Below are 22,349 nucleotides of genomic sequence, written 5' to 3'. Positions count from 1 at the left end.
CCAAAATGCATGCAAGTAGCGGACTCGCAGTTCCTGATCGAGGGGTGGGTTCTGGAAGTAGGCAGGATAAAAGTTCATAAAGCTGCAGCCAATTCATATTAAGGACAAACTGACCACTTTTATGCAGGTCATCTCTATTTATTGCCCATTATATTATGTAGCCTTCATGATCGTGGAGATTTAAGGTAAGGGAAGTGGATTAAAATACAGAAAAAATATAGAAGAAAACGACATGGAACTGCAGTGTGTAAAAGCAGTAGCAGTTTTAAAATCTGCCTGGAGGAGACAGCATACTGTTGTCTACTATATAAGGCTTCATTCCTACTCGACGGCTCCTAATGCTGATTCAATTTCTCACCCAGCTATCAGTCAGCCTGTGCACACTTGCTGTTCTGGTGTAATATATTCTCTGTGGTTTCCAATTAGTCCGTTAAGCTTGTGCTGTTCATGTCATTTCACAATCCAAGACAAACACCTGCTGAACCAATCTGGTTATTACACTGCTGCATTGCAGTATATATGCTAGCTACATTTATTGACCCCCAACAAATCAATAATCTTGTTATTGCTGATACTTAATCTGATATTGCTGTGCAGTATAATCACACAGTTAAAGAGCCAGGCATTAGCACTGTACTCTCATTTCCATTTCAATGCCTATTAGATGTCCTATTCATTCTGTTCAAATTAAGCGCATACAAAAGCCTGGAATATCTGAAACTGCTGTATAATGGTTTATATTCCCTTCCCTTCATTATGCAGTGTGTGTAATCTTCACTTTATAAAATTAGAATATTGCATGTAAAGATTTTCAAAAAACTGTCAGATTTAGTTAGGCAGATTAGTTTCTGTAATTTGCATTAAACATGACAGAAAAAGGAACCTTCAGCATATGGAGGGGAAAAATATATATTTTAAGGGTTTTTGAAACCGTGAAGATCTAAAAGCTTTAAATGCAAAATACAAAGGACATATTGAGGAATATATAAGGGCACTTTTTCTTTTTTATTGCATAAACCATAAACAGCGCAATGCCAGAAATAACCAGTTTTGTGTAGCATACAGCTTCCCTCATTAGCTACTCGAGTTGTTTGATTTGTGTTGAAAATCCCTATTTGAGCCCGCCGCTGTCAGAGACATTTCATCAGCAAGGCTGTTCAAGTCAGACCAGTGTTTTCATCCAAATACAGCGCCAGTCCATCCTTTCTGAGAGTGACATTTAAAGGCAACTGCAAATGTGTTGCTGCCTTGATCAACAGCTTGGTTTCTTTATTGTATGCCTTGTGGTTCTGATGATACTAATACTATGGTGGTATTGTCAGTATTCTGGAAGTGTACTTTAATAATTGAAATCATTTGCATTGGAGTTGAGGATGCTGAAATATATACTGTTGTGAATGCAAAAGATACACAACAAATGGGTGCTGAGGTTTGGTTAGAGTTGCAGTATGTTTACCATTGAATGTAATCTTTTATTCTCCTGAAACGTGTGTGTTATAGCTCTTAAGAATTGATGCTTTCAGACAGAGCCAGGCAGAAGCCTGAAGTTTTTAGTAGGGGTGTAACGATATGCAATATGCAGGTCGCTATACCAAATGTATCTCAGTACTTGTGATTGTCCTAATCGGCTACTTGTGTGATGCATAAGAAGATCAAATGGTAATTTAATGATGCACCATTTTGTTAAGACAAAAATTAAATGAGATAGAGAGAGTATGTGTCCATACCAACTATAAAACACTTATTCTGCATTCAAGAACTATTCATTGATCAGCGATAAGCTGTGTTGTGCCCTTGGTCTTGTATTTTCTGGTCTTGTATTCTGTCTGTTGCTCACTTGTTTATTTTTCTACCTAACACACACACACCGTGTCAGAGCACTTGATAAAATCTCATTTGTATTTTGTCCCTCTGTTTGGTCTTGTTTGACTTCCTTATTTTCACCAGTACAGTGCATTTCCCTGTAATGAGAGCTAATCGCAGTGTTCTGCATTCAAATTATCAACCCAGGTTGGACTCTCTGACTAATCATGCGATTAATCTAGTAGTTGGACAATTCAGCGTGCTGTCCCTTCCTCTTGCAGCTGGCTGATGAACTGCTGTCCAAGTGGGAATCCTACCCAGCCTCTCAGCACATTCCCCTGTGCCAGCACCTGCTGGGCCTCGCTATGAAGTCAGCTACCCAGACTGCGATGGGTAGCAGGTTCGAGGACGATCAAGAAGTGATCCAGTTTCGCAAAAACCACGATGCTGTAAGTCTGAAAACATGTTTGTGTGTACGTGCTTTCTGTATGTGCACTCGTCTATTGAAGCTTGTCTGCATCACGTGAAGTCTGAAATGCTGTTCAGTGCTTTTCTGCAAGGTGATTGTTTTATATGGGACACGTGACCGCATGGGAAAGTGAAATCTGTTCCACAGAACCATTACTTGTGAGCACTTTCTATTAGCCATCTGCCAAAGCATGTATTGCAGAATACTTGTCAGCGATGCCATCTGTGTGACAAATGAAACTACCATGTGAGAGAGAGCTGGAGTTTGAAGTATATTATAGTTCATTCAAAATTTCAATAAATGTTGTTATGGCACTACTGAAAAGAAAGCTGGTATTCAATTTAGACAAACGTTTCAACAATAAGTCTTTATCAGTGTCACGATGTTATAAAAACATTTGTCTAAAAGTATTATTACATTTCTATTTTTAGTATTAAGAGTAATTTGTTTACTACTAAGTATAATAGAACTACCAGAACAGGTTATCAAATTTGTGGAAAAATCAGTCTATGACAATTTTTTTTTTCATCCATAAAACAATACAGAAAAACAAAGCATTGTACTGTGTGTTGCACATCTACCAGTAATAACTGTTGTCTTGCTGTTTTTGATCTGCGAGTAATTTGCTTCTGTTTTCAATTGTTCCTAATAATGTGTATAAGATTTCTACCTATGGTTATACTGTGCAGAGCCTTTCATTTACTATGACAATGCAAGTCAACAAAGTACAATATGCAATATGTTCAAGAATATTAATGCAAAAGTCGATTGATTATTCAATTACTTATTAAAACTTACTTTTTTTATAGCACTAGATCACGAATTATAACAAAAGCTGAAAATCACTTTGCTCTTCAAAGCAGGGAAGGAAGTACGACATTTAGGTATTTCAGTCTCCACTGTGAACTGTTAAACACACTTGAGCTTGTTACCTGCACTGTTGTTCTAAAGTTATGTGACTAATCAGGCCTGTAGTGAAATCTAGAATGACTCAAACCATTGAGACTTATTGCTATCCCTGTGTGGTAGGGCTAAGGCCCTGATTGATTAATTGATTGTCAGTTAGACTCAGCCACATGGTATAAAAGAGAAGCCAGCCTTTGTTCTGGGGCTTAGCTAGTTTAGAGAAGGACTGAGAGCAGCAGGTTGTGCGCTCTGTCCTGCACCAGGATAGCTTTTGCTGGGGTGCTGTTTTGTTATCTGTTTGTTTTGTTTATTTAATTGTAAAATGCAATTGTGCAAAAAGCACTGAACTGCAATCTTCTGCATCTGTTGTTCCTGCTCTAGCCAGCCTTGACCATCCAGCTACCCGACCACACCCTGCAAATTGTTTGGTTTTGTTTTTCAACCTTATTTGAGATTTTTCTGTATTACAGCACTGGGGTATTTTACCAGAATCACTGATAGTTTACAATTCAGCCAGATTTCTCTTTACATTCAAAATCCCTGTGCTGTCAGTCTCATCCTTGCTGTCGGCTTTCATTAGCATTTCTGTCAGGGCTGCCTACTAGTTGACTCTCTGACTTTTGTCTCTCCACTGGTAGACATTAATTGGTCTGTCTATCAGCTGCTCGCATTGGATCTGTTAGAAGCTGTAGGAGCTAATTTGATATTGCCTGATTGCCTTAAAAATTTTAACATGTGCTAATAAGCAATAATATTGCTCATTCCCTAATTTGATCAAAATGACAGAGTAATCATCAACACACAGACCACTTATTAACTAGAAATGCCCGCTACAGCACAAACACCTAACAAAGTTATAACAAGAGTATTTTATTGCATTTATTTATTTATTTAAATTTATTTATTTATTTATTTTTACTTAAAACAGCTTAGAATGACATCACCAGATCCCCAGGAAATTATTATTATTATTATTATTATTATTATTTTTGACTGGGAACGTTATGAGTTACAGTATACTTCCAGTTCAGTTGCGTTTACTCTTAAGCCTAGTGTTAAACCTTTTTCGTTGCAGATTTGGTCAGAGATTGGGAAGGGCTTTTTGGACGGATCCCTTGAGAAAAGCTTTACCAGGAAAAAGCACTACGAGGATGGTAGGATAAAGCTTTATAAACTGTAGTGAAGCTTTTCCACCATGGCATGACTGGGCAAGACCAGGCAGTACCTGAACATTGTTGCCTGTACACCATGTTCTTACCATGTCAGGCAAAGAGTTCCATGGAAACAGACATGTTTCTGTGGAATGGATGTAATCAGTGCAACATAGCGACATCAAGTGACTAGAATGAAGCATTGTGTTTTTGTGTTCTTTAGAGTAAAGGGTTCCAACACAATGCTATTATGGATGTTTTTTTTTTTCTCAGCACTCGCAGAAATGGAATCATTGCTGAAGAAAGTTGCGAAAGAATGGCGAGGCAAGAGCTTCAGCCAGCATGTATTCATGGATACATTACTTCAGGGAAATCTGAGTGAGAAACAGGTACAAATCTTCTTTAAATATTGGTTCATGTGCTTGGGGCTTTTTTTTTTTTTTACTGGGTTTAATACTGTCAGCACAATAGCATTGCCCTGTGAACATGTATAAAACAATGTTCTGATTGGATGGGTTGCAGTGTTTTACACAAACTTTGTGCGTGTGTTTGGTGCAGTATGACATTTCTCCAGGCTCTTTACTGATGCGGATGAATATTCAGCATTCTTTGGTTGGTTCATGGAGTGTCCCATAACAAAAAGCCAGAGTGCCAGGTCACAGGAGAAATCTCACACCAAGCTTCCACAGTTGCAGTAACACTAAAGGCTGAAGAGAACACAGGTGGTCGTGGTTGGAACTAGAAAAACAATAATGCCCACAGCCTAGGAAGCAGATGGTTCAACGATAATTGTGCCAGTTGGGAAGATGTATAGTTTTGAAACAACTTCTGAGCTAGTTTTCAGTTCAAGTTTTTCTTTTTGTAGTTAAGGGTCAGCTGCAAGTTTGGGGGCCCTGCCAGGGGTTGAAATTGCAGAGAAAATCCTTCCAATTTTAAAGATACTGTTTATAAATGAATCCGATCTCAGTTCAATGCAGTGCTATTCACCAAGTCTCATACTTGAATACTGAAGAGCTGCAAGTCATGTAAAAGGTGTACAGTAACAGTTGTTCTTTAAGTAATATTATTTTAGATACTTTTGTGCCCTATTGATTTAATCTGAATGTATGATTCCTTGGAATAATGGGAACTCCCATTTCTATAAAATTGTCAGTAATAATAGGGCACCAGAATAGTATAACACTACTTGATTTTCTTTTTTCTAGACACAAAGGGGAAAAATCTCCCTTCAAAGGACTCTTAATAAGTTCTTTATTCTAGGAGTTTGTGGAAGCGCCATCATCTTTACTGTTCTTTGACTGGCAGGTTGAGCTATAGGAGTAGGGAAGAACTTCTGAAGGTTTCCCCACTGGAAGCGAGGCCCTGCTTCATACTCATAGTCGAGTAATCTATAGCCTGGTGAAAAAAAAAGCAAAACCAAATTCAAAGGAAATGTAGATTTTTGGTTCAAATTTTTTTTTTTTTTATCTACAAGGATCTGATTGAGGGTTCAAATGCATTTTAAAAACCTTCATGAATTAATTTTTTATTAAGCCAAATTAAATATTTATTTAGTTAAAAGCCAAGCTTCGTCTGCGTAAAATGTAGAAAAGAATAAAAATACCTTTATCTTGTTATCACATTTCTGACAGAACTCAGGGTGCTTGTTGGAGACAGAAAAGTGGTGATGGACTAAATTGGTGCTCAGCTATGTTAATTGGATTTTTGCACAATAGGAGCTTTTAAATATAGTCACTGAAGATCTGCTGGTTGTGTTTTCTAATTAGTCCTTTCTGTCCTAATATTACATATTGCAGATATATATCTTGTAGAAAGCTTCCTGTTTTGGCTAGCGTTCTGTGTCCACAGCATTAATGACTGACTGAACATCAATCCACTATGGCGTTACGACCCTTCCCTGACTTTTCCCCCGGACCTATCTAACTCACAATCTGTGTCTAGTGCACCAAAACCCGGCTCCCCAGAAGGAGAAGAACACTGATATGAATATATCCTCTGGCCCTTGATGGTGAAGACCAAAATAAAAAAAATCATATTGTATTTCTAAAGGAGGCAGGAACAGTGGGTTGAATCTATTGCGCCATAATGTCTGTTAGATTCAGCATCATCCCTGCTTGATGGCTTTCTCCTGTTATGCACAGAAGATGGCTGTCAAAGCTAATCGTTTTGATGAAAACTGGTGTGGAGTTGCTATGTGTTTTCAGGCAAAATATCATGTACCTGTACCTTGAGTGGATCTCCCCAGGTTTTACTCATGTGCTCTCGCAGTCAGCCCATCCATAGGCACCTTTGGTGAGTCTCCCTCCCCAATGCTTCAGACCCCCAGCACTTCTTAGGCCTTGATTATGGAACAATTTTCTAATATTATGATTTCTGTCAACATTTGTTTGTCAATCCAAAGTGGAGAGAGTGGTACAGCTGCAGAATTAAGTATGGATGTGACACCAAGTTCAGTTGAAGTGCTTAGAGCTAGTGTATCTTAAGTCAAGGCAGCTGATGGTATTTTTTGAGGGGTGTGGGGCAAGATTACCAGGCTAAGAAACATCACAAATCGGGGTTCAGGGGAAAAGAAGCTAAAAATGAATAAAAAATATATATTCATGTTTTGCATCATTTCTGGCTTAGGTGTTGGAGGACAGTATGATTTTCTCCCTGGCTGGCTGTGTGATAGCTGCCAATTGTGAGTATACTGTTTAACAGCTAGCTTTTGGTACTATTCAGTTTCACAGGGCTCCTGATAGTGCTTTTCTGTTGAACATATGATACTGCTACATCTACCGCAGATGTTATTTCACGCAATTTAAAAATCTCCATCTTAAAGTTAGTCACATATCAAACTGAAAACTACCATTCCGTGACGTTCTTAGATTTTTTTATTGGTTTTTGTAGAAACGGATTTTGATGTTAAGAAATCAAGCATCAAGCTGTCAGAACAAACAACACAGTGTAATGCAGGGACAACACAATACAAAAATGTAAAAAAGCACAACTTAGGTACATTTAATTGAAAATACAGGTGTGGTTTATTCAGGCAGATCAGAAGACCTCTTAGTTTCCTATAAGTTTTACCCTAAGCCAGAAAAAAAAACAAACAACTACAAAATCTGAATGTCTGGAGAACAGAAGTACATCTGACTATCGTGAGTCTTATGAAGCAATCCGCTCTCCCATAAATAGACTAGTTAATTGGTTTGCATTTATTCAATGGCCTTTTCAGATTAGACATCAGGTTGCCTTGCCCGGCAGCGAGAGAGCTACATCAAGTATCTCCTTCCCAAAACCTCTCTCAAGTTCTTACCACTGCCCTTTCCTCTTCATTTGCCAGTGTGCAGCTGGGCAGTTTATTTCCTGTCAACTTCAGAAGACGTGCAAGAGAAGCTTTACAGAGAGTTCAACCAGGTGCTCGGAAAGAGTCCCATTTCTTTTGACAAGATAGAACAATTAAAGTAAGTTAGCCAGTTCTACTATTCATATTGCAGCTAATGAATGCTGAAGAGTAGGCTGCTACAACTTGAATTATTATTATACTCATTGTATATAGTAATTGTTAAGTGAGTGGTTTAACCGTGTTTTAATTTGTCCTGTGAAATCATGCTTTCCTCCTGTATGAGGATGTGCTGTTTTACTCCTCTGTTTACTCCTCTGTTTATCTGAATACACCGCTCTGAGCTTTTCTTATGAAATTCTGCTTTTAGAAAATTGAGTTGTTTAATTTCATATGAAGCCATGCACTGCTTGCTATAATTCCTTGACAATTTGTGTTTCATGCCAGCTAGGGAAACAAGGTAGAAAAGAATGCTTGAAATCCTCAGCTGTTATGCAAGCTGCATCAGTCTCAAATGAGAGCTGGTATTTTCTTGAATTTAGGTAGTTTTGTGCTCCAGCAAACACTCTCACTTATTCAGGTAATATGCCAAAATCTAGCTAGATAACTCTGATGGAGTCCCCGGAGTTAGACAGTAAGGGGAGCACAGGTTTGCATCCCGACTGTGCCAAGTTGCTGCTATCTGCTGGGGATTACACAGAGAGCATTGGCACTAGCAGTTTTCAGAAGATCTTTTTGCTGGAAAAGTTAGAAAGCATAACATTCTAAGCAGAAACATCAAAAGACAATCGTACAGAACACACATATTAGGTAAGTGTAGATGAAGTGTCCCTTGAAGGTGTGATGGGCAATGCCGCTGTCTTGACTAAGCTTAGGAAACATCCAAACGCTTATTGTCTCCATGCTAGGAGAGTTGCAGGCAATGACCATTGTCCGAAATGATCCACAAAAGTCATGTGTATTTAGAAAATGTGAATGTTTTTGGGGGAGCGTTTTCTTTTTACATTTTATGGCAAATTATTTGTACATATTGAAAAAAGTTAGATTTGTTATGAAGTATATCTTGATGATTAGACAAAAAATGTGAAGTGATATTAACTGAAATGATATACTGTATAGATAAATTCATTTGACTATTTTCAGAGGGTAAAATGCAACATTACCTCAAAGTCTTAAGTAATCTTGATAAATACTATACAATTTTTAATGGTAATGGAGTAGGTGTTAAATAAACAGCCTTCCATTTTAACTACAATGTTACTTTGAACTACTGTACGACAACATGTGTGCTCTACCAGGTTCTTTACCATCTCAGAGCATTTTTTTCAAAGTATCACACTGACTCTGCAAATTAATTACATTACTTATATTTTATCATTAAATTCTTAAACTCTGTGAACATGTTACAACTTCAGTATAAAGCCATACCAATAAATAAAATAAGGACATGCATTAATAAGTTGTAAAACAGTTTGTTTAATATTACAGGCACCTTTTTTTAGCAGTTGCCCCTGGCGATGGTCTAGGGATTTGCAGCTGGACTGGGGTGTTCATGCTTCAACCTGTATACCTTTAAATTTTTCTTATTCTTACTGTGATTGGCTGCAAAGACAACAGGACTAGCCAGAGATTGGATAATGTTTGTTGCGTTGGCTTTTCTTGTGTACAGTTTCCTAGTAACTGAAGACATTGTATTCTGAGAGATGTAGTTGTTAGTTGAAGTTTTAGAGGAGGCAGACAAGCTGTGCAGCAAAATTGCTGTGCATATTTTTATGCATTAAATTTAAAATTTTTAATGAGTAAACATGGCAGGTAAGCAGCATATTTGGACTGCTGTTTGGAATAACTGAGAGCTGGTTCCAGCAAATCACCTTCAGATAACAATGTCACAGAAACTTTCCCTTTTTGCGTGTGATCTTTTGGACATGCTTTGTATAAAGAACTGTGCTTTAGAGGAGAAGCAGCTCTGTGGGTGTACCTGTGAGAGTGATTACAGTGAGGCCGTCACTGTTAGATTTAATGGATTAACTTGATTGAGTCTTGTTTTTTCAAACCCACAGAACAGCTGTCTATAATTTGCTATAGCGTGAATATGTGGTCTATTTATTCCACCCTAGGGGAATATTTCAACTTTAATTAGTTCTATTCCATGAGTTGTAAATTAAATTATACAGGGACTCAGTTCGTTGATCTGGGGGTAAGTTAGTTAATATTACATTTTAATTGCTGCTGTTTGTTCTGAGTTTGTAATATCGATCTCAACTCAGGTCATCGTGATCCCTTAACATTTTTGCTTAAATTAGGTTTAAACTACAGTGTCACTAAAATTCTGCATTTCTTTTTATTCTGCTAAATGTATTTGGAAAAACATTTCCATTTCTTTTCCATCTTCCCATTGCGCAAACTGAAATCCTGCTGTGTTATGAGTTTTTGTGGTCATAATTTTGGATCAACTTCCAGCCTATGAAATGGCAAATCACAGAACAGTTTGATCCAAAATGACAGCGAAGGAAAGAGTAGAACGAATGTTCAGGATGAAATCTTCCATTTACTTTAAATATTGGATACTGCTGGTCAGTCTGGTAAGTAAGTGTTCTTTGCTTTGTGGGGTAGCCTAAATGTGGAATTGATGTTTTGATAGATTCTTCAGAGAAAAGTATATTTTTTTTTACACAGTCTAAGCAAAAATAGAAAGTGAAACTTATCATGCACGACACATCCATTTTTAATAACTAGCCACTGTTGCCAGTTGTAGCTGTGGTTTTCTGGCCTGGAGTAGATTCCCCACAGAGCTGGTTTCAGTCAGTGCTTGAATTACACTGTTGGTTCTTTTTCAGACGCTGGTTATATATGCCCTTGGTGTGGTTCTTCAGGACAGCACAGCATGGCCCTTACCGTACAGGTTTGTGAGATGCAATACTTTGTTTTCTAACTTTATTATTAAAATTATGTGTACAAGCAAATTTGAAAAATAACCAAAAGAAATAGGACTACAGAATGTTCTCTTTCTATATGCTTGAACAGGATTATTTTATCACCTGTTCCATGCCTTTTCATTTTATTTTGTATCTGAAAATGTATCTAATTTACCCCCCCCCCCCCCCCCCCATGGCTTTTTTTTTATTATAGTAGTTTTGTGACACCCACAGTCTTGATTGACACTCTACCGGTAACAGTCAATGCAACTGAATTCAAGCTAAAGCACTAACTGTGAAACACCAGGAGCCAAACCCCCACAATGTCCTAACCCTAAAGATAAGAAGATGGACTATTTTCAATCAACTTTAATTTAGAACTTGTGATGATGAGCTGTAATAGAATGACAGTGAGTCAAGCATTTTGATTAGCTGCGAGGAACTCCATGTACTCTTCTTTGGCAAAAATGTCAGTAGAAGGTCAGTAAGGCGTTTAAAAAGAACTTTAAGTTGTTGTGACACATCAGAACCTCTGTGCCAGGTCCCAGTTGTCCAAAACTCAAAGCTCAATTGCACAGGCTAGCTGCTGATTCAGCCTTCAGGACATCAAGCCTTCTGCATCAGCTCCAGCCCTCAGAGTGAGAGCCCTGCTGGCTCAGGGTGGCTTTGTGAAGTGCATATCATGCCTAACCTTGTCCACAATTGAAGAGAAGCACATCGGCATCTCTTGTTATCACTGGCATTCAGATTGGTTCTTTATCTCTGTTTTGCAGGTTTGATCCGGACAGATTTAATGAAGAATCTGCCAGGAGAAATCTGTCACTGCTCGGGGTCTCAGGAAGTCAGGAGTGTCCTGAGCTGAGGTAAAGGCAGCTTTGTATCACCTGCAGATACCAGCCTAGCATGGATTGATTCTGAGCTTTTTGTGGGATGATCTGTTAAATGTGCTGAAGAAGAAGACTAGATTAGTTTAAAGTGCTAGTGAAAAAAAACAAAAAAAAACCCACTAGGAGGAATTCAGTAGGAATGAGAGAGCTGTGCTATTAATAAAAGTAGCTACAGTGTGTGTCATGAATACTGTATTAGATTTTCAGCCATTTGTGTTTCTACATTTCCAGGAGATCAAACAAACCAAATGGCAGAAGCATGAATTAGTATATATTCGTTACCTGCATTATAGGAGTACCAATATTTTGCAGTGGAAATAAGAGAGTAAAATATTAAAGTAGATGAAAGTAATTGAAACGCAGAGACAGCATCTCACGCTGCTACTTACTGATGCCTGCGTATAAATATCAGATGTAAGCAAACCTTTTGTCAAGGAGGGGACATCTCTTCTGCCTTTTCTAATAATTGGTTCCCTTTTAAAATCGCAGCTGCCCGCTGGAAATATCAGCAGGTATAAGTTCAAAAGCCAAGCTTATGAGAAGTGTTTTATAGTGATACTGGTGTAGTTGTTATAAAAGCGTTCAGAAGAATACTGCTCATTGCCTACCTCAATTGAGCATAAGTTGAGATATATATATATATATATATATATATATATATATATATATATATATATATATATAGACTATATCATTGCCTTCTCAGAAGCCACTCTTATCTGTCACCGAACAGTAGCCTGCAGCATGCTTCATTTAAACTGCATTAGAGGGAGCATGCTCATAACAGCAATTTGGTGGCTTCGTAACCATGGTAGCAAAATCATATAAATAGGATACCTGAAAGCAAATGAAAATAAAAGCAAAGTGAGCTGCGAAAGTCAGTGGGAGAAATCCAGTGACTGTGATACTGAATGAATTTATTAATTTTTTCTAAGCTGCAGTGAAACATCTCGTCATGATGATGTGCTAACAAAAACCTTATTTAGCGTCTGAGTTCAGTTCATTAGCTGTGTTAAAATTGAAGAAAAAAATCAAACCCAACAGTTGTACAACACTCAGTAAGGACAGGAGTTGAGAAATAAAATGTTTTCCATGCCCTTGGTTCATCACAAAGGCTCAATTTACAGGTGTAAGCAAAAAAAAAAAAAAAAAAAAAAACATTTTGTTACCTCTTTCTTCATTTAACCTGCAGCTCACTGTGTTTCTGGTAACCACACATGGTTTCCAATGTACCACAGAAAGTAAAGATAATGTGGAAAATAAATCAATGTAGAAAATAAATACCCTCTTCACACTACCTAAACAATTCCATTAATCCATTCACAATCCTTTTTTCAAAACATGATGATTGTGCATTATTTAGGTAGCGTGAATGAGGTAAACAAAAAGATCAACAATAAAGCCAATACCTGTGTGAAGATTGATGTGCTTATAATATTAATTATTTTTATATGCTTTATATTATTCCTCCTTTTAATGATCTAAATGGCAGTATTGCAGTTTTTAGAGCCCCTTGTGGTCAGCTGAATCAATCCTGTATCTGGAATGGTTTCTCTGTCTTCACTTCTCAGGTTTGCCTACACTGTAGCCACAGTCCTGCTCAGCTCCCTTGTGAGGGAACTGAAGCTCCACCACGTCCAGAACCAAGCTCTGGAGACCAAATATGAGCTTGTCTCGTCACCCAAGGAGGAAACATGGGTAACAGTGAGCAAGAGGACCTAGAGTCTGTACAGCTGACCAATGTGGGGTTATTAGTGCAGGAGATCTCTTTGTGATGTTGGTCTGATTCGAAAGGCACCTTTGTGGTACATTGCTGGAGTCTAGTCTAATGATCTAAACAGTTGCTAATTTTAATACTGGCACCCTAGTATTTTCCCTTTTAATGTATTCTTATTGTATGTACTGCAGTAATGTTTGTAAGCAGGTGGGAGGCACTAGAAAAACTCATGTAGTGTTAAAGAGTGGCAGATATTTATATTTGCCATGGTTTATATTATTAAATTATACCCTGGTGTGTTAGTGACAATGAAGCATTTCTTTGAACAGATTTCAAAGAGCGAGATTAAACCCTGCCAGGTTTTTAAAATGCACCCTCTCATTCCATTTGAATGATGGATTTCAATATATATTTTACCAAATGAATCAAACTGTTCAAGTAGTATGGTGTTACGCACTTTAAAATCATGGACCATCATTACTGAAAATAAAATAATAAAAAGAATGTTTTCTCTTGCATTTGTTAAAAATGAACATTTTACTTTTTTTTCTTTTTTTTTTTTTTTTTTTTATGTTTTAAAGCAAAAAATACCGTTTTATTTGCCTGTAGTGGTGTTGGCTGTTTAAATGTACATAGCAGTTCCAGGTTCTACTGTGAGCTTAATTAGCCCCATGCCACAACTTATTTAGACATTGAAAGGAAAAGCAGCAATGTGCGCTTGATTTTTACCACTTGTCCAATGGAATTAACACAGAATCATCACCCTCAAGATAAAACATTTTTCCAGAACGATCTTCTTTTTAAATAATAAAAAAAAAGAAAGTTATTGTCAATCCAAGAAAGATTTATATAAAATTTAAAAAATCTTGTGATTTTTAAAATTTTAATATTTGTGAATAGGCTCAGTAAACCCCCCACTGTATTGTAAATGGCTTGCTAAAGGACTTCCTGCAGGTCTAATAGCAGCCTCCACTATCCTGAAATCATTTCAATGCACTTGACTGCTACCACTCTGAACATTTGTGTAAATGATTCCCTTTGTTTCTTTGGGGGATTTTGTCTCCATGGGAAGCAGTGGAGTGGTCTATGAGCTTAAGCATAATAATGTGTTCCTACATATCCCACTGGACACCTTCCTGGTCAGTCCTGTCAATCAAAGCACCAAAAGCATGTGGAGACCACACGTTTTAAAAGACCAATTGCCTTCAGAGCAACAAAATAATTCAGTAGGACTTTGCATTGATATAAACCATGTGTTTTGCCTGTAGAAAGAAAGTGCATTGGAGTAGTGAATGAAAAGGACCAATCCCATGTATTTTATGTGGTTCTGTGTTGCTGAATATCAGATAGCAGAATATTCTGTTTGATTGCAATGTGGTTTCGCCCAATGGTACACAATTATGCCACTATCCATTGCAGCATTTAGTTGTAAACCCCACAACAGAAAAGGATGTACACCATTGGACATCTACTACAGCAGACTACTTATTAAAGTCTGTAATTTTATGTTTGAATATTTTGAATACTTTAGCGGAGTCCAAATTTCTGGTGAATCCACTAATTGTGAGTGAACATGATACTACTATATCTACTAAAAAGGGCCAAGTTGCAAAACAAAGCACCATGCCCTTGAAGATATGGTATCTGTTGACCAACATATTGGCAACATTTGTAGGTGACATCGACAAACAGAAACTTAGTTACCATTTTAAACTGTGTTCATTATGTTTTTATTCTATAGATTTTAAAGGATGCTTTTTCTTGTAAAACTGTTTTCCACTGGGACAAGGATAGTCTCGTTGTAAGCTAAACCTTTGAAACATCATCGAATATGTATGTACATGGCGGACTGCCATCGTTGACTTTTAGAAAACATAGACAAAGAACGACTGCAAACAAAGTGTCGTGACCAAAAGCACATTGCAATCCTGGCACTGAGCAACCAGGTGTTTACATGTAAAATCTGGGAGTTGAGTCTTCTGGGAGGCTTATTCTGTAGTTCAGATGATGTCAGTTTTAAAGTCTTTGGATGATTTGTAAGTCAGAGGATCCTGGCTGTTCAAATCCTAGCCTAGTCTCCGTTATACCTGACTTATATTGTTTTACCAACACTGCCTTGTACCTAGACGATGCATTTTGACATTACTCAAATCGACACCTACAGCAAAGTGACATGGAAAATTCTCCTACTGAGCATCGTGTTTTCTGTGGTCATTGCAGTCCAAGAAATAAGAACAGATTGCAGTTTAACATCTCCTTTGTTTTTGCATAGATGCAGTACCAGAGCTCCACTGACTGACATTTCCATCCCTTTGTTGATATTGTTAGGAAACATGGATGAAATGTTAACCTAGGATGTAATTGGAGAAAGTTCAAATTAAAACCTCAAATTGACTTTTCTGTTGCAAAGGGGGGGTCAGTCTTCTATATATGGACACAGCAAATGGTGCAGTGACACCTTTCTGCCTGCAGTGGGCGTTGTGACATGAAATATGGCTTGCCCAGCCTGCCATATACTGTAAGGTGCCTGCCACTGGGGGAGGCACCGGAAAAAAAAAAGTCCTTGCTGAGCCTGTCATAGTTTGCTCCAGTACAGGTGGTTGGGTGATAAGCTGTATTTGCATTTATATGAAATATATAAGCAAATATTCAGAAACTAGAATGCAGGTAAGGCTGGGGCGATGCCTAATTTTTCACTGTCGATATATCATTCTCCAAATAAGCTGATGTTAAATCTTGTTAAGAGATTTAAGATTTAGTTAAATATTTAGCTAAATGCTAAATCTTATAACTAGATTTATAAATTATATCTGAATGTACCCATTAAAAAAAAAATGTTCACAACATTTATAAATTTGGGGAAAAAATACAAGATTTAAGTTAAATTGGAAAAAAAAAACAAGATTTAAGTTAAATCTGGGAAAAGAATATTAATAATCATCTAAAACACGACCATTTAATTGGAAGCTCCTGAGAATTATTAAGGCCTTTATTTGGAAAGAGCAGGAGTCATGTTTTGACTTGGGAGCTAAGGAAAATTTAAAGAACTTTTAAACAGAAAAACTGTAAATAGTTATGATGTTGACAGTTACCCACAGAGACATTGGTACATGTTCTACAACACTGATTTTCAAAAGAAAACGTTTCATGGTAAGCTTGTCTTTGTCTACTTCTACTACCATTATTTATACTGTGTAATGTTTTGCATGCTAACTTCGTTAATCTGAAGTAGTCACACTGGAAAATAATATAACTATGTTGATACAATATGTAAAAACGCTGATGTTATGTTTGAAAACGCAGACTTTAAGATGGTATACTTTTTACAAATGCACATTTTTAAAGGCTAGCGCGACATGTGCATCTCTAAATTGTCACGCAAATTAGTTGTGTTATCAGTGTAGCCCAAACATTACTTTTACTTTTCATTCTTACCGTCTTACTTTAAAAAACAATTGTCAAAAATCGAAAGCCACTGTAGCTCGGCCTCGTTCGATACAGTATTTGTAATTCTAGCACAAGATGTTCACTCCTGCACAGATCAAATCCCATCAGTAAACACTCACAGGGGGCGGGGCAGGGGAGAGAAGGTGAGATCAATCGCACGCAGCTTCAGTGAGTTAGACCTGAGGGGAGCAGAGAAGCTCAGCGCTTAGCGCAAAAGATAATGTCAGATTTTAAATTTATTAAAAAATAAAAGCTTAAAATAAATACAGTATAATCGTAAATCTCGAAAAACTACTCACTTCTAAATCTTTTGTAGTCATTTTTGTATTACTTTAGTATAAATACATGTTAATTTGGATTCATATGTTGTTTTTTTCTGACTTTATGTGAACGAAAAGACACACACTTGCCCGTTTTCCCATTGGAAATAGTGATATTTTGAAATATCACTGTCCTGGTCACAAAAGCAAAGTTTGTGGGGAATAATAGTCATTTTCTATACTTTTGAGGCATAAGCAATTAAGAAATAACAATTACTACCCAGGAGCAAAAAAAAAAATTGTTACACGGTGAAATCATCTGAAATGATACTTTTTTAGGGGATAGGCAGGTTTAGTCGTAAGGGCTATGCACACCAGACACGAACAAGCGAAATCGAGGCGAAGCGAACAAGAATACAGCACGAGTACATAAAAAAGACGACAACTGTAACTAGTCATGAAAAGTAAATACTGTATCATTTTGTGGAGACGAAATAAAATAAATAAAACAAAGAAATAGAGTATGGGTACACAACACACTAAAAAATGAATATAAATCTCTGTAGGAGCGAGAGTGTCAGTCTGACAGCCATTACCTTTTACCTTATTTCTGATTGGTCCATTGCGAAGCGAATCGCTCCTGGTGTGAATAGAATTAAAATAAATGTATTTCTAAATTTGCTCGTTTCGTTCGCGCCTCTCACTATGGCTGTGGTGTGCATTGCTCCATTAAAATCAATAGGTTTAATTATTTTGTATTCGCTTGCTCGTGTCATCCGCGTTCGGCGTGCAAAGCCCTAAAAAAGTATTTAAAAAATATTACTGGTATTAAAGCTTTACATGTAAAGAGGCTGGTATGACTTTCAGAGGTGTCAGAACTGTAACCTAGAAAGAATATTACTGTTTCGCAACGATTAACATTTTCTCCTGCCAACAGAGCGGCTTTCAATTTTTTTTTGTCCAGTCGCAGAAGACGACATTATAAGCCTGTTTCAGTAGACACCAAATTGCAGCCCCTGTGTTTGGTGTTGTCATTAAAGAAATATGGTGCAGTGATTTTAGCTTGCACTAAAGATATGGTTTCCTGCAAAAACTTGACAGATGCTTTGTAATTCTTTAGGCAGTGGCAGAGAGAAAATAACAGTTCAAATTTCACTCGGACAATGGACAATGTGGTTAGGGTTAGGGTTAGGGTTAGGACAATGTATATTTAAATTATGCTGTCTTTTAAAACATGCTGGTTTGTAGGATTGCTGCTCATTTCCTAGTCTCATTTTTGGAAGTTGGTGTCAAGCCATGGTCAGTTCATCCCCCTGGCTTTCCATCTTATAGATTCCTGAACCTGAATACTTTTCTATGACATGTAGTTTTTATTGTTACTATAGAAAACAATAAGGGTCCTTGCAGGCATTTTAGGAATTGACAAGACTGGTGTCCAGTGGTATTTCAGATAGACAGGTTTCTTGGTTCTAAACTACTTTGATAGGATTATAGGCTGGCTGGAAATTGTTATAGAGGAAGTGACCCAGTGAATAGGAGATGATGAGTGTCCATCCTCCAGCTGCAGTAACAAACCCACAACAAAACAAAATAAAAACTCATCATGCTAACCCTTTACCAGAAGCAATGCGGGACCCCTGCTGTAAATTAGGCTTCTGTCTCTCCTGGTTAAATAACAAAAAACAACCAACTGATGATCACAAAGATATCAGTGATATACATTTTGGTTCCAGTTAACAAGAAGGCCTGCAGAAAGTCACCTGAGTGGACTTAGTGTTCATATTCATGCACATCTCGGCCAAATAACACAACAGTGTCTTGTGTAGTTACAAAATGCCAGGTGCCAGGCCAACAACAGAGCTCAGTTCCAGCAACTTCTGTAATAATGTTTTTATTCATAGGGTGAGTTTGTTTATAAACCACGCTGTATAAGCAATCTTTTAACCTTAACATCCCGTGTATAGATGACAAATTGAAGACGATGAGATCTGCTTAACAATTTTAAATGACAGATGGAATTGTAACTTTTTTTTTCCATCTCTAATGCATTTAACCAACCAATCTAAGTGGCTCAAGATGGATTTTGTAACTGCTGCTGCTTCTCTGTGTTGTGTCTGTACTTTCAGAAGACTTTTTCGTTCTTTAAGTGCTTCTGTTTCTGCTTTTTAGACCAGCTCCTTTTAAAGAATAAAGGAGAATAAATTGACAAAAAAGAAATCCAAAACAAAGCAGGTCAACTAATGTTCAAATTGAGCAACCAATATCCGCTGAATGACTGCCATGAGAATCCATATGAGAGGCAGATGACACATGCTTACTATTTCAAAGACGTAATTTATGGTTCTCTCAAACTTAAAAAAACAAAAACAAACGAATCACTGAATTATAAATGCTCTATGCACAATGCAGTCTACACAGCTTCATCTTAAACATCAATTTGAGAATTTACAGTTAAATATGGTTCACTGTGACAAGACTGTCTTTGTTAGGTAATTAGTTTTTCCCCCTTTTTCCCTTTGCTTAACAAATTACAACACACAAGTTAAGGTGGATAACCTTTTCAACCAGATGTCTTTATAAATATCTGCCTAACACTTTTATTAGGTGGTCCTTGAGTGGCTATCCTTAGCTGGTGATTCTACAGGTAGCATCACATTTGTTCTGCTGCCCCCGCTAGTTCGGGAGGCAAAATTGACACGTACTGTTACTCCTCCATCCTACAGTGACCTTAGCGGACCTTAACTGTAGAGCTTATGGGTGTAAAGGAGAAACTGGCTTGGTTGTGGGATTGGCGGACTGGCCTTTAGTTCTTCTGAGTTACTGTGTGGTGGGAAAACACTTACACATTCTAAAGTGTGAAGAATCACAGGGCACACTAAATAAAATTTAAAAAAAAAATAGAAAATGTAAGTTTTAGTATTACTAAATATCTGGACTGTTTGAAATTTCAGATGAATTGAGAGTTTACATGAATAAAGCTTTTTTAAGTTTTCTTCTATAAAAAAAAACATGTTAATCTGCCTTATTAACACCATGTTACTTTGACAATTACCTCATAATAACATTAATTACACTGTAATTACTAAACAATCATGTGCTAACTGCTTTATGTACAGTAGCAATACAATAGCCTATTCGGTCAAATACATCACATTATTTTCAAAACAAATAATTTCAAAGAAAGACTGAATGCAATGGTAACTAGGAGACATTTGGCCTCAGTGATCTATAGCATGACAAGCTTCATATACAATGGCGCCAGTGGCATTTTAAGAAGTGATTCAACGTGAAGGTTAATTACTAATAAATCACATGACCGGTGCATTTTGTCTTTGACATTATGTGACACGACTTTTACTGTTTAATTTTTTCCTGCATATGAGTTACGGTTCTGTGGAATGATTTAGCATCACTCTGTTTCCTAACATTTTTTGACATGGCCCTAATTTAAAAACATAGTCGCCTTAAGCTCTGCAGCTCCAATGGGTATAAAAATCACACTTCTGCTAGTTAAACTGCCTGCCTCTTATGTAAATACTTTACCATTTCCTGACCATGGCTATGGTAACCCCATTTGTTGTTGGCATTTAAATACATGAGTGGCGGCTGTGCATATTTTTTAATCTTGTTCTAAGGTTGTAGTGTGTGATTTTCTGAGTTGTCAGCACAGGAGAAGTTATAATTTGTAGAGCATATAGAGATTTTTCCTCTTTCCCTTATTTAGCTCTGTTTAAAATGACCTTTCATTTTATTTATTTATTTAAAATGTTCAGTCCAGTCCAGACCCTTGAAATGGAACATTCTCTTTTTTCAAGGGTAACCCAGAGGACTAAGGTAGGCTACAATTCATATAATATTTTTAAGTTAAATATACCAGTTTAAGGGACATACACATATTTTAAGGGTGAAAGGAGAATATGAAACAGGTGTAATTATGGAAAGTGTGTTTGTAGCGTAATTTTTTGACCCTGTCTTGCCTCCAACAGAAAATGCTTCCCCGTACTTCTACTGTAATCACTGCCCACCCATCCCTGGCCCTCAGTATTTTTTTTCACTTTTTTTCAGCACATTGAAATAAAAGGTTATCTCATTGTAAAATATATTTGTTCTTTAGTGATACAATTTATAATATTTATAATGTTTAATTTACACCTGTAAGTTGCCTTGGATAAAGAGAGCTGCCAAATAAATCAATAAACAAATACATCAATAATAATAATAATAATAATAATAATAATAATAATAATAATGTACAGACATATGTAGACAGTTTTAGATAAAAAAACTGCACTCAAAACGAATATTTTAAGTAACCATTGAGTTTTCACAATAGCCATATAACAGAAAGAGTGCAAACAACAACATTTTCTCTCACACGTGGAGGGCAAATCGTTGGGAATGCTGGAATAATTGTAAGACAACTGTGACATGACGTGACTAATATTAACTAAAATCCTTTCAATATTCAACATTTGATAAGGGGTGGTGTCTCTTTTTGGGACTGCTTACAAAGGTTTGGTGATTATCCTGGGGGAATGCAAGGATTTGTTGGTTGTATAAATAAACATAATATTATACCCTGACTTTTCTGCGTCTGGTATGCTTGTAGGGAGGATGTGATTATGAAAGAAATGTTTTAAGATATGCAGCCGCAGGGAAGCTTCTTGACCTCCGTACACTTACAGAAACATTCCTCCTGTAATTCCCTTGGGTGGTTATTTTTAACTTTCCCTGCTTCTACAGGAAATCAGCTTGTATTTAACACTGATCATCAGAAGTCCATTGGAATAGATTTATCAATGTCTTCAGTTCCCTTCAAAGTGCAATTCGAAACTGTTAACACTATAAAAGTAGTAAATAGCCACTCATACAGTGGATGATCACTGAGGATAGGAAAGATATTTACCTTTCCATAATAATTTTACATCCTCCTCGTCTCACTGACTCCAGCCCTTTCCTGGCTTCATGTCGTGGTCTTAAGGTCATTTGACAGGTTTATGTTTGGTGTTCTGTAATTTCTTATCCGTCCCACTTTATATTGTGAGCTGAGAAACAGTTGTTGTAAACAATTACCTATCAATTTAGCGGGACACCGTGGTTGTGATTTTTGCGTTTACTCCATGGTGTTGCTGATTGCAGTCTGCAGTAATGGTCTATTTGATTTGTTTTGGCTGAAATTGTAAAACTAAACATTTAAAATGTATCTAATAAATAAATAAATAAATAATAAAAAATACACACACACACCTCTGCAGATAATAATATAATATGTGCTGCATATGGCCACGTGTAAGTGGTTTGCATGTTTGTGTTCAAATATTTTTTATATAGTATATTTTCTAGTTTTATAATATGTCCATTTTGAGAATGTTTTAAAAAGTGAAACCTTTATACAACAGAACAATGTGTTGTCTGAATGTACCATTTTTAATTACCTGTATGGTTAGCAAGATTGACTACAACAGCATT

General features: G+C 36.9%; 1 protein-coding gene across 1 annotated transcript; it reads left to right on the top strand.

Annotated features, from left to right (window-relative positions):
- The first annotated feature begins 1,695 nt into the window (after positions 1-1,695).
- LOC121323058 (cytochrome P450 20A1-like) lies at positions 1,696-13,644 on the top strand. The gene is made up of 9 exons (XM_041263784.1): positions 1,696-2,252; positions 4,254-4,332; positions 4,603-4,718; positions 6,955-7,009; positions 7,655-7,775; positions 10,146-10,236; positions 10,492-10,556; positions 11,343-11,432; positions 13,028-13,644. The coding sequence occupies exons 1-9, from the start codon at positions 2,169-2,171 to the stop codon at positions 13,176-13,178; spliced, it is 852 nt and encodes a 283-aa protein (XP_041119718.1). The 5' UTR covers positions 1,696-2,168; the 3' UTR covers positions 13,179-13,644.
- The last annotated feature ends 8,705 nt before the right edge of the window (positions 13,645-22,349 follow it).

The sequence above is a fragment of the Polyodon spathula genome, chromosome 11, assembly GCF_017654505.1.
Source record: "Polyodon spathula isolate WHYD16114869_AA chromosome 11, ASM1765450v1, whole genome shotgun sequence".
Taxonomy (NCBI): Eukaryota; Metazoa; Chordata; class Actinopteri; order Acipenseriformes; family Polyodontidae; genus Polyodon; species Polyodon spathula.
This window is presented reverse-complemented; position numbering and strand designations above follow the sequence as displayed.

Excerpts from the sequence above, each read along its gene's own strand:
- LOC121323058 (XM_041263784.1), top strand. The coding sequence starts at position 2,169 with ATGAAGTCAGCTACCCAGACTGCGATGGGTAGCAGGTTCGAGGACGAT. Across the intron at positions 7,776-10,145 it reads GACAAGATAGAACAATTAAA|ATCCAAAATGACAGCGAAGG; the intron begins GTAAGTTAGCCA and ends CAGAACAGTTTG. Across the intron at positions 10,237-10,491 it reads GGATACTGCTGGTCAGTCTG|ACGCTGGTTATATATGCCCT; the intron begins GTAAGTAAGTGT and ends GTTCTTTTTCAG.